Source organism: Zophobas morio, unplaced genomic scaffold (assembly GCF_036711695.1).
Source record: "Zophobas morio isolate AGI-343-1 ecotype UQ-CSIRO unplaced genomic scaffold, CSIRO_AGI_Zmor_V1 ptg000029l, whole genome shotgun sequence".
Taxonomy (NCBI): domain Eukaryota; kingdom Metazoa; phylum Arthropoda; class Insecta; order Coleoptera; family Tenebrionidae; genus Zophobas; species Zophobas morio.
This window is the reverse complement of record NW_026972134.1, coordinates 3,269,743-3,285,662: the sequence shown is the minus strand read 5'-3', so window position 1 is coordinate 3,285,662 and position 15,920 is coordinate 3,269,743. Positions and strand designations below refer to the sequence as shown.

Genomic DNA, 15,920 nt, shown 5'->3' with positions numbered 1-15,920 from the left:
CATTTAAGGGCGAAGGGAATTCTATCGAAACAACCTTAGATTTTTTTATTTTACTTTTTAAGCGATTACATTATGAGAAAATGTTTTACAAAAAATGCACAAAAGTTTTTAGCCATTTCTATTTTGCTTCTGAAACATCCCCCAGTCATTTTATATTGTGAAGCAATGTTTTCTTTTAATAAAAATTAAATATGAAAAAACGAATTATTGAGAACTTTGATAACGTTGTGGCGGATATCGTGTATCGCAGTCTGCGATACACTCAAACAGCAAACAACCTTCGTTACGCTCCAGCGCAGCAGGGGGAGGGGGTATTACTGTAGCGCACGATATATATTTATGTATCTATATACAGCGTTAGTCACGAGAAAATTACTTCTAAAAATTATTTTTACGCAACCCAAAATACAAATACCGTGTAGGTATCACTTGATACCAATTGAATTTAAAATGAAGTGCTTAATCCATGATTGCTTTGAGTTTGGCAATGTCATTTTGACAATTGTGGAATAGGAGGTTACGCGAGTGTCCATGGTGGTCGGAGATCTGCGCTGGCGCCGCTAATAAATTTGTCAGGGCTCGTTTCGAGTGCCTTTTGATTTTTTGCAACCGATTAATCACGAGAAAATTATTTCCAAAAATTTTTTTTGCGCCATTTTATTCAAAGGTTACAACATAAACTCAAAAAAGTAAGTAAATAATTTAACTACTACAACTGTTGAAAATGTTGGGCATTTTGCGGGGATGCTACGGCTTTTTTGTAAATGGGTGCTCGAAGAGGTCCAGAGGCTGCAGATTTGCACTTCCAAGAGGCTCTAGGTGACGCAAAAATGGCGAATTAACACATGCACATTAGCGGGGAACAATATTGGTAGAGCACTTACGGCTTCACGCATAGCGCAGATTGATCTGAGCGTACGTCGTCGACACAATGGGGCTCTAGAGCGGAGTAAACGATGAAAAAAAAAATGTTAAAAATGAACTAACGTCAAAGTGACACTGCCAAAGTCAAAGCAATCATGGATTAGGCATTTCATTTTAAATTTAGATAATATCAAGTGGTATAGTGTATTAGTATTTTGGGTTGCGTAAAAATTATTTTCAGAAGTAATTTTCTCGTGACTAACCCTGTATACCGTGGAAAGTGGATAGAAAGAGGTGACGCGTTTAAGTGAATACACTATAGAAACGTAATCACTAGACAGCAGCGGATTACCGTCGGGGCGGTGAAGGTCAAACTCGGTACGGCTCGTGCGGGATGGGAATTCAGTACAGTTACAGGCTACACTTCGTTTATTTTAGTTTTCTATTCTAAACGCTCCTTCGTTGCACTTTGCTGTTAATTCCCGTTCTCATTTACTTAGCCGGTTTACTTATTAAAATTTTGTTAATTGTATTTTTGAAATTAGTGACGATTAAATTCAGTGATTATCACCCGGTACTGATTCCCCAGAGATTCAAGCGTCCCCACCTACAATCGTGATGTAGCCCCACAAAAATCGGCTGTCTAGTAATCACATCTATGTGGAGAAAATTTGTTTCCATCGTACAAGAAAACATTGTATGATATTGCGCATTTTGTGTGACGTCATGTGGATGTCACGACCACCAACTTTAATTCTGGCTTGTTGAATGTTTGTATTATCACTATCAACGAACGATATCAAATTTTGAACACATGTTATTAGCATCTGATTTCAACTTAGCACCGTCGAAAATAAATTAACCCGTGATTAAAAACTGAACCGAATCTCGACCTCCGTTATAACATCACAAATAACTGATATTTGACAGCTTTCGAAATAGTCAGAAAAGAGTTTCAAGCACGGTTTTCAAGGCAATCTGACGTCACGTGGCTGTTGCGCAAAGCAGTACCATCAAAGAAGATTAACAAAATATGAACAAGAAGCGTCACTGTCATCAAATGGAGAAAACGATTTCTAGTGTACAGACAGTGTGTTTATTAAAGCTGTATCGCACTGCTCTATTTTTGTTTATTGTAGGCGTGCATCGCATTTCTTAAAATACACGTTTGTCGTCATTTATTTTATACACACGTTTTCAACGTTCTAACTGTTCTAACCATAGAAAATCCAAGTTCTATTAGTGACAAAAACGTTTTGTTGTGACGTTGGTTCGGGAGGTTAGATTAGTTTACCGCTAAGATTTACAGACACATACGTATTTTACTATTTAATCTTATTAAAATGCGAAATGAGAAATTATAAGTACGCAACAATTCTGAATGAGAAATCGAAATGAGAAATGGGAAACAAGAAAAGGGAAATGCGACAAAGTTACATGTGACCAATTTTCCCGACATAAATGACAAACGAATTAGTTATGTCAATTCATCCTTTGATGAAAACTAACCTTTACATTTCCCGCGTTTAAGCACCCTTACAAAATTGCTGAAGGTCACCAAAACTGATCACCAAAACATCAAAGGCACCGACACGAGTGTCGCTTCTTGTTCAAATGTTGTTAATCTTCTTTGATACTATGTCTTCTTGTACCATGTTTGTTTCTAGGCGGTTTTCCTACAATTTCGGTTCCTTCCGACGAGTACAATAGATACAATAGACATCATGAGAACTATGAGCAAAATTGTCAGTATTAACCATTGAAGCGTAGGGATAGCTTCTAGCGATCTTGAATTATTTTCAGAATCAGTTACTGCATTATCTTTGTTTGGATAAATATCTGAAAAGGAAAAAGTTAAAAAGAGTTACACGTATTTGTTATACACCTAACTGGTTGTTGGTTGTTTCGTAGTAGTAGTAAGAGTTATTTTATGTGTAGGAGGATCTAGAAGAAATATTCATAAAAGTAAATATACAAGTTACGATTAACAAAAAACGTCCTCAGGTTAATATTGAACCAACAAACTATATTTCTCGCCGTGTAACAACTACTACCCACAACGGGGAATAAAAACGACAGTTTTCTAGTGCGACTACGAAAAACAACAGCTCAATTCTGATAATCTGTCTTACAAGAAGTAATACTATAGAAAAACTCGGTACTAGAATATACCACAAATGAATAAAAACATTCCCGAAACCTTGATACAATGTAATAAATAAAAATATAATTAAAGAATAATAATAATAATAAATTGCAGCGGAAACATGATTTAAATTATTTATTCAAACACAAGTATGACTCCCCAGAGTAAGTAATACCGAAATTATATTGTATGAAATAAAGTTAGGCAACTGAATAAAAATCTGTTATAAATAAAATATATTTCTGTGATTGTCTAGCATTGTGAAAGTGAAAACAGAGGTGCCGCCATTGATGGCAGGTATAATCTAGCGTGCGAAATGGCTCCTGTCCAAGAAGTAGCTGTTACCTCCCACTCATTCATGGATGCAGTAAACAACTTAACAATTTTGGAGAAAAATCATCAGCTTTTAAAACCGATTCTAATCCAAAGGATAAAGACAAGACATCGATTGATGATATGACAAGAAAGACATTTGAAAAATGGTCAGTAGTACAAAATCGAAGATAACTATAACAAAAATTCTTCTTACCAGAATTTTCTTACCGGCACATCATTCATGCACTAGAAATGAGAGATCGAATTTGTACATCTAGACGTGTGTTGCTTAAAACCAGAAGCTACATCAAATGAAGTAATACATTTTGTAAACACGTATTGTTCCAAAATATGAAGCACAATACTAAGTACAAGCACCCAGACGGATATTCAAATTAATCATTTATCAATAAAAATTTTCAACAGCCTCAAATGACTATTTAGTTTTGACTAATAAAGTTGATTTGGATATCATAAGAAGCAACATATATAAGAAAAGTGGACAAAAATTTTAGGTTTTTGTAATTATAATTTCCTTACTATTTTAAAGTACCATTTGGAGAAATATCAAAATTTAGTATCAACTAATGAATTTAAGTAAAAATTTAAAATAAAGCACATTACAGAATTCTAAATACTTTACTACATGATTTTACAAAAAAAAGTGAGCGGTCAAAGAGAAAAATAGTAAATCAAATAAAGCGCAACAAACCATACCTTTCTACAACAATTGGGTAATTTCTTAACAAAACACAATTTACTAAACAAAAAACAATCGTGTAAGAAAAAACACCTAGAGCCGGTTGCATAAACGCAAATCAAATTTAATCTCTGATTAAGAACAATTGTAACTATGATAATAACAATCGTTACTATGGAGTTAATCAGAGATTAAATTTGATTTGCGTTTATGTAACCGGCCCCTAGAGTTGCAGTTCTGGTATCATATAATGAACAAGTCAGTCACAATTTATTTTAATAAAAGGCCAGCATTCAATTTTCAATCGATTATACTTTGCTGTGCAGAAAATTGGAATTTTATGAGGTTTTATGATTCTCTCTAAATGATTTAAAGCCTTTTTCGAAGAAAAGAAACAGTTTGCAGAACTAATGTCCCAAAACAAGATTCAAATTTGCACCAACTATCAACTAGAGTACTACAGCAGAATCTCCTCAGTATTTTACTACTTGTGATCTTCCTTATAATATTAATAAAGAAACAGTTCATTTATTTTTGACGACGCACCTATGGTTATAAGTGCAATGGACATTAATGCAATAACAAACAATACTTCAAATTAAAGGAAAGCTGGAATATAAATAATAGTTTGACATTAAATACTATGAAATCGGATAAATGTAATATGATATTTTCTCATGTGTTGATATAATAAACTGCACTGGTGTACCCAAAGGTAAATTTTGGCGTCTCTTCTATTTCTTGTGTATACAACGGAATTACTTATGTTAGGTACACTGGGTCCAAGAAATTTTTAAAAATACATACAAAAATAACTTAACCTAATTATCATTTAGGTTTAAAATTAAATACTCGTAATTGTAAAGCATTAAATGAACTCGTGTCTAAAGAGGTAAAGCTTATTACATAATATGCTACTCAAAAGTTATCTATGTTTATACATATTTTACTGATAAAAGTATATTGGTTTCTAAACTTATTGTATTGCCATTATACTATAATAAAGTTCAAAATACGGAAAATACTTTGTGACAGTCTAATTATATTATTATTAATTATTCCGTTATCAGCTATTTTGATATAAACCCTAAACACGGACTGTCAAAACTTAAAAAATTTATACTATAGATTCACCTTCAGCATAGAGTTCCGGTACGTCGCGAACATGAGTTCGACGTGTCACTATTCAAAATCACTTCACTATACAATACCAGTGATGTATTAAACTAGTTCAACTTCGAATGGCTTCCGTGTTTTAATATATTTTTTTTATTTTGCATTTGTTATGATTTCGTTGGTTAAATTTTTGTTAAGGTTGATATATGTATTTAGTTTATGTTAATTTTCTAAGAATATGTTAAGTGGGAATAGCTAACACTGGACTTTATTTCTTCTTCATTTGAAAATAAAGAACTATTAATATTACTTTTAATTAGACCCACCACTGCCCGGTAATGAACGGCATTCCTATACTATTATTCTCTAATCTCACCCCATCCCCAAACACCTAGCGTAACTACCGATCACTTATTCGCACATTACTTGAAAACTAACCTACAGTATATTTACTATCAATGCGAAAATTATTAACGTCATTAACATCATTGAGGACGCCTTTTGCTGATTGCAAGTCACTTCTCGTTCGTTACCTGGAGTAGTCGTAGATTTTTCTTCATATGAATCAAGCCATTGTTCGTGTGGATCTAAAAAACAAAGCCAAATTTAAAGTTTCCTGAAGGTATTGTGACTTCATAAGCATTTTAGAGACGATCTTTTATAAATAGTTGCGTCCTGGCATACTTTCTGGCTTCGGCTATCGCCTCGACCATTAAAATCATCACACTCATCCGAAAAAACATTTTTGGTCTTGGTACACAAGTAACTATTATTTGTTATATACTTCAAAATACGAAACGGTGCGGTCAGGCAGATAAATTTATTGCAACCCACTTTAGGAAAGTCCTAAAGATTACTAGACTCTAAGTTGAGTAGCAATTAAACCATAACTGCGCTATATTTTCCGTCATACTTTAGGGGAAAGATGGCCAAGAGTACGCATATAGTATTTAAGAGCACCTAAAAAGTTTATTTTACCGCAGAAACTTAAAACAACATTTTTTTCCTTTCTCTTTTCCTATTGTAGCGACCCATCTACATAAAAGAAAAGTGTAGAAACTTGAATAAAAATGGTATTTCAAATAAAATAGTGAAGTCAGGATTTTGATATCAGTACTCTGAGACAAAATGTATTACTCTATTACATTTATTCATTACAAAATGTAAGGTTTTGGTCTCTTGTGGTAGATGGAGTATAAAGCAACGTCGTGAATTCTGTGGTATTGTATGACCAGAAATATTTTGCGGATTCGACCTCAAGCGTCTGTTGACTTTCACTAATTTTTATGACGGCTTAATCGCAGACCAGATGGTTGGGAGAGGGTTTGCCGAATTGGACTGTGATGAAAATTTTGTTATAAGGAATGTTCGTCAAAGAAAGAACTTTGGTAGTTATTTCGATTTTGATCAACATATATCATAATGACTTTTGCAGTGTACCCAAACTAATTCGATTGGGTTGTATTGACAATGATAAGGCGGCATTCGCAAACCATCAAAAAACTAAACTGGGCTAAAATTGTATCAGTTTCATATTTCACTGTTTCTGTCAAATAGCCTCTATCAAATTTTTGATGTATTTTTCAACAAATGATTCTTTATGTTTGATTAAATAATTTTAAAGAATCGCTTTTTGTGAAGACTTTGTTGGAGGTTTTTCTATCCTTACAGAATGGTAACTGGTGTTATCCAGAACAACAACTACCGCGTGATTAGAAATGACTGAGTCTGTTGACAATTCTGGATTTTTAGTTGAAATTGGTATCATGATGTTCTCAATAATTTCCGGTTGTCAGCTGTCAAGATTGACAGATTATTCACATTTTTAATTTGCAAAATGTATCCAAAATACTTATGAGCTAAATTTATCATCCCACGTCACGATTGACGTATCTGTCACACAGTTACTTCCCTTTTGCCAACATAAACGCAGGAAAAGTTCACATTTTTTGTTTAAAAAGTACTATTAACCGAGTCAGTAATTTCTGACTACACGGTATTTTACAATTATTTTCAGAGAGGACATTACCCAGTGCTTAAATAAAATGGAGTCCATTGTTTTATGATAATCACGGTCGTTATTCGATGAACGTAGGTGAACACTGCAACCAGGATGGAAACCATCAGAACTTTCTACATGCAACACTATATATAAATCTACGCTACGTCCTTCATACTTTTTAATTTTTATGTTTTTTGTAGGCATATTGTCGTCAAGCAGAGAGTCGGCCTATTACAATATTTCCTTTGCTTACGCTCGGGAATTAAAAGCTGTAAAAATATGTTACATAGAAATAATCCTAAAGTACACATAGCATTTCACATTGAACGAGTGAGTATTCAAGATGAAGATTATTTGTCTCATATACCTAATACAGTACTCGAAAAATAAAATTTGTAAAATTTAATAACCTGCAGTGTCTTGAAGAAGAAACAATCTTAAACGTCAACACAATTAAATAGTTTTATATTAGCCCACATTCTGCTGAACAGTTTTCTATTTTTGTAAAATTTCTCAATGCCCATACTCTTGTTTTCACAGTACTTAATCTTCTCCTTTATACTTGAAACAACATCGTCAAATTACGATTTTGTTAGACAATTATCTTCGCTATTCCGTTCAGGTTCTAATGAAGATCACAAACTTCATTGTCTTCTGAAGTCATCACATTGGTAAGTAATCTAAAATAATTATATGTACCTATTATTTTGTTATGAAGCATGTGAGGGTATTAATACTCTTTCTCATGTAACTTTGTGGGTTGATGTTCTATTAAAATATTTTTGTTCAAAATGAAACAAAGGAAAAGGTTGTTGACGGATACATATTTTTCCAGGTGTATAGAAATAAAGTCTTTCCACAGTTTCCTTCATTCATGTCTCCAATCCAAAAATATCCGTTAATCTCTCTTAAGCAAATATTAAACGACAAAATAAGACATACAACCTCCCCGGCGCTACCGTTGAAGCTTCATCTCTCAACGCATTCAAGAATAGGCTTGATGTTACAAGTTATTGACTTGACCTACTTGTAGTTTTACACAATTTGCAACTAACCACTTTAAAAAGCCTTTAAACGAACATTAAACACTCGTTCACACTGGTTCACACTAAACTAAACTAAATCACAAAATTAGAAACGTACGACACAGGTAAGACTAGTTTGGTAACATTATCAAAGTGAGCATGCTCGGTAGAGAGCGTTCTATTTGAAAAGGACAATAAAAGGTGCTTGCATTGGTGCCAAAAGTTTACATTGCTGAGACAGTTCGCACTTCGTCCTTTATACTTTTTCCTTAATGAGTTAAACCGTCTTAAAAATTAGTCAAAGTCAATAGACAGACGCGTGAGGCCGAATCCGCATAATATTTTTGGTCATGCAATAAACTCAACATATAGCAAGGTTATGTACCATTTATTGCTGACAACTTTTCAGCCAAATTTTTAAAGGGGTACAATTTTAGCCCAAGTAGATAAGGGCAATGGAATAAACTTTTTTTATAATGATTAAATAGTAACCATTCTAGCGTTTTAACGACACTTACTAACATTCCGTTTCTTTCGCCTTTAGTGGACCCGTACTCTTACCTATCTTTCCCCTACTATGGTTTTTCGTCGTAGTCAGTTACCTATAAATGCAATGAACCAGTAGTCGTTTTTAGTAGGGTTTCCATTGTTTGTTCTGTTGATTGTCAGGTTACAAGAGCCTGCTTCGGACTTAATTATATGTTTTTTCCATCCTCCAAAATTAGATTTAAATTGAGGGTTGGACAATGAGTATTCGGAAAACTGTAAAGAAAGTTTTTATTATAGGAACGCATTTTGTGACAAAATCTATATATTATTTACGTTCTCTTGTTTCATTTAAGACATACCTTATAAAATTATATAGGTGCCATTTTACAAGAGGCTGTCCTGGATTAACCACCAGGTAGATTCAAAAGACACTGTAACTGATAAACCAAGAATAGGATCTATTGCATCTCCAAACCATCGACAGGAGCTCAGTGTTTGTAACCAAACTCCTCCGAAACGGCTTAACCGATTTTTATGAAATTTTTTCTGTATATTCGGTAGGTCTGAGAATAGGTCGTGAACTATTTTTTATACCCCAAAGTGATAAGGGTGGCCCACGCAAAAAATGTTTTCTTAATTTTTTGGACAAAATGTTTTATTTTAATGTGATTGTTTATTTAACTTCCAAAATATTCACTAGAAATAATGTTAATGGCAAAGCAGCGTTTGCCGGGGCCGCTAGTATTATCATAAAATTTTATGAGGTACATCCGAAACGAAACAAGTACATTCGGAATACTGATTTTATATTACTCCTACTTGTTTTATTTCTAAATCTCTAGACTTTTGATAGCGACAGCTCATTAACTATTTCCTCCCCGTTCAGTTGTATTGTTAAAGAAGTTTAAATTCGAAGTGACAAACGTCTTAATACCTACAGCTAATGATGACCACAGTGGTTTGTAAAATTTTTTAACATTGGAACTGCTTTTGGAAAACTTTTCAGCAGTTTTGTTTACCCAAATGAAAACACAATGGGACCAGCAGTTCAAGGTATTAGAAAATAAATACAGTTGGAACAACTTGAACCCGAAATAGATGAAGCGCACAGCAAAATTGTGACTTTAGAGGAAGACAACCGATCCACAAATTTAATATTTTACGGAATTCCAGCAGAACAAAATAAAGATAATAAGAAATTAGTCGTGTCTTTACGACCTGACCGACCTTGATATTACTAATATTTATCGTAGACGACAAAAGAAGCGCAAAAGAACTATTCTGTAGTTGTTACATTCAGTACAAGGACTCATAGGAATAGAAGAAAAAGCTATGAAAATTGTTATCACTGAAGATCCGGTTCCGGAGAGGTAAAAATGCTATGTAGAGTCTAGAAAAATTTATGGTAAAAACGTCTAGATCAGTAATGCAGTAATGGACGCATTTTGATTAAACATCAGCGATACATTCTCGTCTACACGGATGCCGAAGACTCGTCAAAATCTATCGATAATGATGTATTTATTTAGTGGTATAAAAAGTTATTACAGCAGAGACTAAAGGATAAACCATCCTAATCGTTAACTAAACTTTTATCACTTCCAAATAGCGATAGTTTTACAATAACATGGGGTATCAAATTTAACATGGGAATCCCTATGGCCACTTTTAAAAAAGATGCACTATACGCAGAAAATTTCCATACAGCAGATAAAATCCTAAACAATCTCAAAATTGCACATTTGAACGTACGATTACTGTTAACCCGAAGCACTTTGATATCTCCGCGATGACGGAGACATGGCTATCGGATAACATTACCATAAGAATAAAGTTTGGAGGATAGGAGGAGGTGTAGGTTTTTTTTGTTAACACTAACATTAATTGAAACCATCAGGTATTTAACACCAAGTAAGCAAACAGGGAATGACGTGTATTTTAAACAAACGTCGATCAGGCGGAAATATACTCCATCCACCCTTAGAAGCCATTAATATTAAAGAGAAAGCGGGGGCGTCCTGTAAAAGCCAAACCTGCCTTAATTATTCAATAAAGACACTATTTTTATGTTCGAGTTACCCGTTCTATTGCGCTGTTAATGTTTTCACATTATTTTATATCATAATATAAAAAAATATTGCCTACTTGAGTTTTATTTATTGCCAACAAATTGTCAGTCAGTCGCTTTAATTTACGACACAAGTAGTATTCCTCTGTATTAATTCATTATATTCTAGCCCTCGATTAAATTACAACTTCAAATAAGTCAGTCACTTTAACTGATGACATTTTTCTAAATAAACCTGAAATAATACAGAGCACGGGTACTGTTAAAGCGGATAGAATCTTAGATCATAAACTAATTTTAAACCTAAACCAAAATTTATCAGTATTAGAGATTTCAAGCGGATTAATGCGAGGATTTTCACTTTGATTTCGTTGGCCACAATTTTTATAATATACCTCAATAGATGAAAAACTTAAATTATTGAGTGATCACATTATCAGTGGACATTCATGCTCCAGTTCGTACAATTAGAGTTAATATACCAAAAACCCCTTGGTTGACAAATGTACTCAAATTAATTTTTGGTTAGTGAGGTAAGGCTTATAGTCGTTATAAAAGAAACCAGACTGTTGAAAATTGGAATAAATATAAGCAACTTAGAAATTTTACGTCAGCATCTCTTCGGAAAGAAAAGAAAGATTATCTGGAATATACTTATACCTAAACAGAATCATAAGAATCAGTTTTGAAAATCTCGGAAGTCATTGCATATCAGTTATAAGGGACCTCCAGAAATTTCTTCTAATTTTGTTAATCCAAATGAGATAAATAACTTTACTATCTACTTTCTACACGTTCATCCGGTGTCCACACTATTAGATATTATATTAGTTTATATTATTGATTCAATTATTATTCATTCATTATAATCTGAGGCTCTAGGGGTAGATAAAATTTCATTAAAAATGATAAGATTATGTTCTTCTATTATACCATTTCATATTACTCATTTAATCAACTGTTGCATTAAGTGTGGTTATTTTCCTATACATTGGAAAAGAGCGTTAGTTCGACCTGTCTCCATAGTTAACTCTCCTGAATTTCTAAATGACTTGAGGCCTATCGGTATTCTTCCAACCTTTTCAAAAACTTTGGAAACTGTTCTTATACAACAGTCACCAACATATTGTAAACTAAATAATATAATACCAAGTCAACTATCAGATTTGAGACAGTATCACGGTATAACCACTTCTCTCTGACAACTGCCCAGTGTCAGGGGGGGACAGGGTGGGCCATGGCCCGACCAAAAACTTTGCGGCCCACCCTGGTGCCCACCTCAATTTTTCTAGGAATACCGGTGTAAATTTTTAACTTGTTGCCCACAGATGATGTTGCAGCTTTGCATCCTAGCAATACTTTATTTTTAAATTTTGACGCCTTAACTCCTTTAGGCACTTTTTATCAAAGCAATTTGGATTTGTTGAAATCAGAACTTATGATACGTTCAACAACGTTGACAAGGTATGAAAATGAAAAAAAAACGTGAAAATCACCACAATAATGGACCTTTTAGACATGTTAAAATTTTATAAATGTGCATTTATTGAAACTTACAAACTAGCGGTTATTAGTACTAAAATTCCAGTATCCAGTGCTGCATGTGAACGTACTTTTTCCATTTTAAAACGTTTAAAAACCAAGCTCTAAACTAGTAAGCTCGGTTATAATTGACTCAATTAGTTATATTAAATTAATAGCTTTTATCTATCTGAAAGGAATAATGTCTTGGTGTTCAGATGTACCACAAGGTAGTGTCCTAGGTCCGCTTTTGTTTACCTTGTACATATGTAGAGAGTTATCAAACATTCCAAGATTTTCTCATATGCTGATGACACTTTCCTCATTTTAAAATTTAAACCACAAGATCTATCTAAGTAGAACCGTTTTACTTAATTTTATTAATTAATATTTGAATTCCATTTATTATTATTCATTCAATCATGACTTGTTAATCAGTGTTAATCAAAATCTCGTGTTCTATTATTTTGTTCTTAAAAATTTACGTTTAAAATCACATGCGGATCTTATGGTACGTTCCACTTTTTGTCGGTTAATAAAAGTATTATATTCAACCGGGCGTTTTCTCAGTTTTAAAATCAAGAAAAAACTTTACGGATCTGATTTACCTGTTATTAATGCCGAATTATTCAATAACTTTCTTCTATTTATGTATAATGCTATAATATTGCACAATTCTGTTGACCAGGCAGCAAAGAGTTAAGTACAGTAAAGTATTACATACTTAAAAAGTTTGTATTTGAAGATTTGTTAGCATTTTGTTATTATTTTTCTTTGCTTAACATTGCGATATTTCTTTGTATTTAGTCCTGTCGATACATATTACATTTTTTATAATTAATTATCATATACAATGTTTTTATGATATGTTGTAAATGATTAAGTGGAAGAATGGTATTGCAGCTAAACCTCGCCACCAAAATAACATTTTGTTTGTAATAAATTCGATGTTTATTTATTCTTTTATTTATTTTTTATTTAAATAGTAAATACAAATTTTTAAGATTTGTTTTTAAAACATAATCTCTTTTAAGATAGGTACGTATGTGTAATCGACCTTACGTACGTCTCATTTATGTCTTATCACGTTATCATCCACACTCTGATTTCAAGGTATCTGAAACCATCATCTCCGAGATCAGTGACAAAAAAGGCGTGAATCTAATAATCTAACAAGCTTATTTTCAATGTTTAGAAGTCGAACGCATGTACAAGGACTATGAAGTTTATTAAGTCAACAATGTCCAAGATTGACGATGTCTTTATAAAGAGGTGCACATTCGTATAAAGAAAATTATCTCTGCAATAAACTTAACCTCATTGTTGTTAGGGAAGACTAAAAGCAAAATCCGATTTGGTTTTAAATTACTTAAAAATTTTACAGATTATCCTGTATTATACTGAGTTTATTTAATTTAATAAGTTGCAATTGTAGTTTTCGCAATAGTCAACTTTCCGTCCCAAATTTTCATAAAACGACAAACGGAGTTTAGTGTTCGATTGTAACACTTACACTTGCCTGTGTTTAGTCAAGTACTGTCCATTGTGAAATAGTAATTTACACAACTAGTTCGGGATAGCCTGCTTCCCGCATGAACGCTTGTTTGCGGCACGACCGAAGGGAGTGACGCATTTGCGTGAATGCGGGAAGCAGGCTCACGAACGTGTTGTGTACAATATTTTTTGCAACGAATAAACGTTTAAACTGAAGAGATTAACTGTGAGTTATTTATAAACAACGGCATTGACAGCGCCGTCAACACATCACAATGTTGACACTACCCGAGTATGTTAAGGTTACCATGGCAACGGGAAGTTAAATGCACGTGTGCGGGAAGTTCGACCTCCCGCACTCTGGTGAATGCGCGAAAGCTATCAAAAAAGGTCATGAGTGCAAAAATTTATTTTTCTATTCAACAACAAATGCCATTAATATATTTACTGTTTAGACTTACTTGATATGTAGTATTATATTTGTTTGTAGTTGTGCCCGCCTCACTACAATTTAAATCAAATTTGAAGCCGCAGCTCTCACAATGCATATAATGTATAGCTACTGCCGTTTTGTCTATAGAACAATTAACATGACTGACGTCTGCCGTGTTTGTGTATTTATAGAACACTAAAACAAATCATTAATTTCACGCACACTTGTAAAAACTTACTCGTACCACTTTTTGATTGAAATTGTTGTAATTTTTTGCCTTGTAGTACAACTTTCTTCAATTTTATTGCGTTCTGATCTACACATTTAACTAGACGATTTTGATACTGAAACAATATAGTCAAGATAAATTCGCCAGTCTGGTTAACAAGTTGCCATGAGATGAACACCATATCTTTCTCTAGAAGTTTGCCCTAAAAGCATTTCCCAATAAGCTCCTATATAAACGCTAATATACAAAGAGACTTACGCCATCAATAACCTTAGCATTCTCACAGGGATACAGGGGCCAACAGTGGTCCAAATCAGAACATTTCTCTATCGTTTCTAACGTAACGTTGAACTTGTAATTTGGATGATTCGGTACCTTTTCTTCATAGATGCGGAAATTAAACTCACTAATGTTACCGTGCAGTGAAATATACAGATTTCCTTCTGCTTGTAAATCTGCTTGAATTGCAAAAATACCTGGAATAAATGTAAAGGTTTTTACATTTTCAAATAATCCTTCTGATGTAATATTGGGACTCCCATTTGGGAAGTACGTTCTATTATTCTCGGGCTTAATCTGCTCTAAAATGTTTTCGCTTGACACCTTCATTAGGACTGTTGCGCATAGGCTTATGATGAGTTCTTTTATAACTACCATACCGAACCTAGAAAATGAGGTATAGTTCAGCATCAATTCGAACGGATAATGATATGTGTTTGGTTTTTGGTACATACATAACAGCAATTGAAATTAAATGGGTTTTAAATTGAGTGTTGTATTAAACTATGTTCTTGATTATTGGCTGATCTTACTATTAGGTCATCTTTATGAAAACGAATGAGAAATTTTCGAAAAAGGTAACACAACAACAAAAAATTGTAAAATTCCTGCAACTGATACTAGTGTCTTCTGGTAATCTTCTCCAATGATTTTAATTGTTGTATGTGCACTCATAAAAATTTAATGTTTCTATATTTTTTTCATTAGAACAGAAATTAAAAAAAGACATTTTTGACAAAAACGAAGACAGGAGCATGAATATTTCATTTTAGGGATTATGATTATGTTTTCAAGTAAAAAAAATGATGTTTGTCAAAAATCCAGTTCGTACATATGCTTGTACAACCCAATAATTAGAAGATAATAAAAACTAAAATGTAAGTTAAATACATTTTATTACGGCCTACCTACACGACCTAGGCGGAAGTATGTAACTTAGAAGTACACGATTTAATATCATCTACTATTATCAACAACATTCATTGCTATGATTCAACAATAATATTTTGTTATCGTTTACACTACTACCTTATCTTTTTAGATTAATTGCCAAGTGTTTTACTGACTCAAGTACTTGAGTTAAATTTAAACTGAAAAATATTACCTTCTTTCACAAAACACCGTTACAACATGGGTTTATGCTAATATAGTGCATTAACAGCTTATCTACTTATGTACTGATAGGTGCCTTATCATAAAATACATAGGTATAAATGTAAATGAAGGGATCTCCACTAC

At 33.2% G+C, this 15,920-nt stretch overlaps 1 protein-coding gene across 1 annotated transcript; it reads right to left on the bottom strand.

Annotated features, from left to right (window-relative positions):
• Window positions 1–31: 31 nt before the first annotated feature.
• LOC135137463 (uncharacterized) lies at window positions 32–15,633 on the bottom strand. The gene is made up of 8 exons (XM_064067127.1): window positions 15,590–15,633; window positions 14,661–15,066; window positions 14,418–14,604; window positions 14,202–14,368; window positions 8,771–8,930; window positions 5,675–5,728; window positions 2,755–2,808; window positions 32–2,703 (listed from the first exon to the last, which is right to left on the bottom strand). The coding sequence occupies exons 2-8, from the start codon at window positions 15,057–15,059 to the stop codon at window positions 2,528–2,530; spliced, it is 1,197 nt and encodes a 398-aa protein (XP_063923197.1). The 5' UTR covers window positions 15,060–15,066; window positions 15,590–15,633; the 3' UTR covers window positions 32–2,527.
• Between the last annotated feature and the right edge of the window lie 287 nt (window positions 15,634–15,920).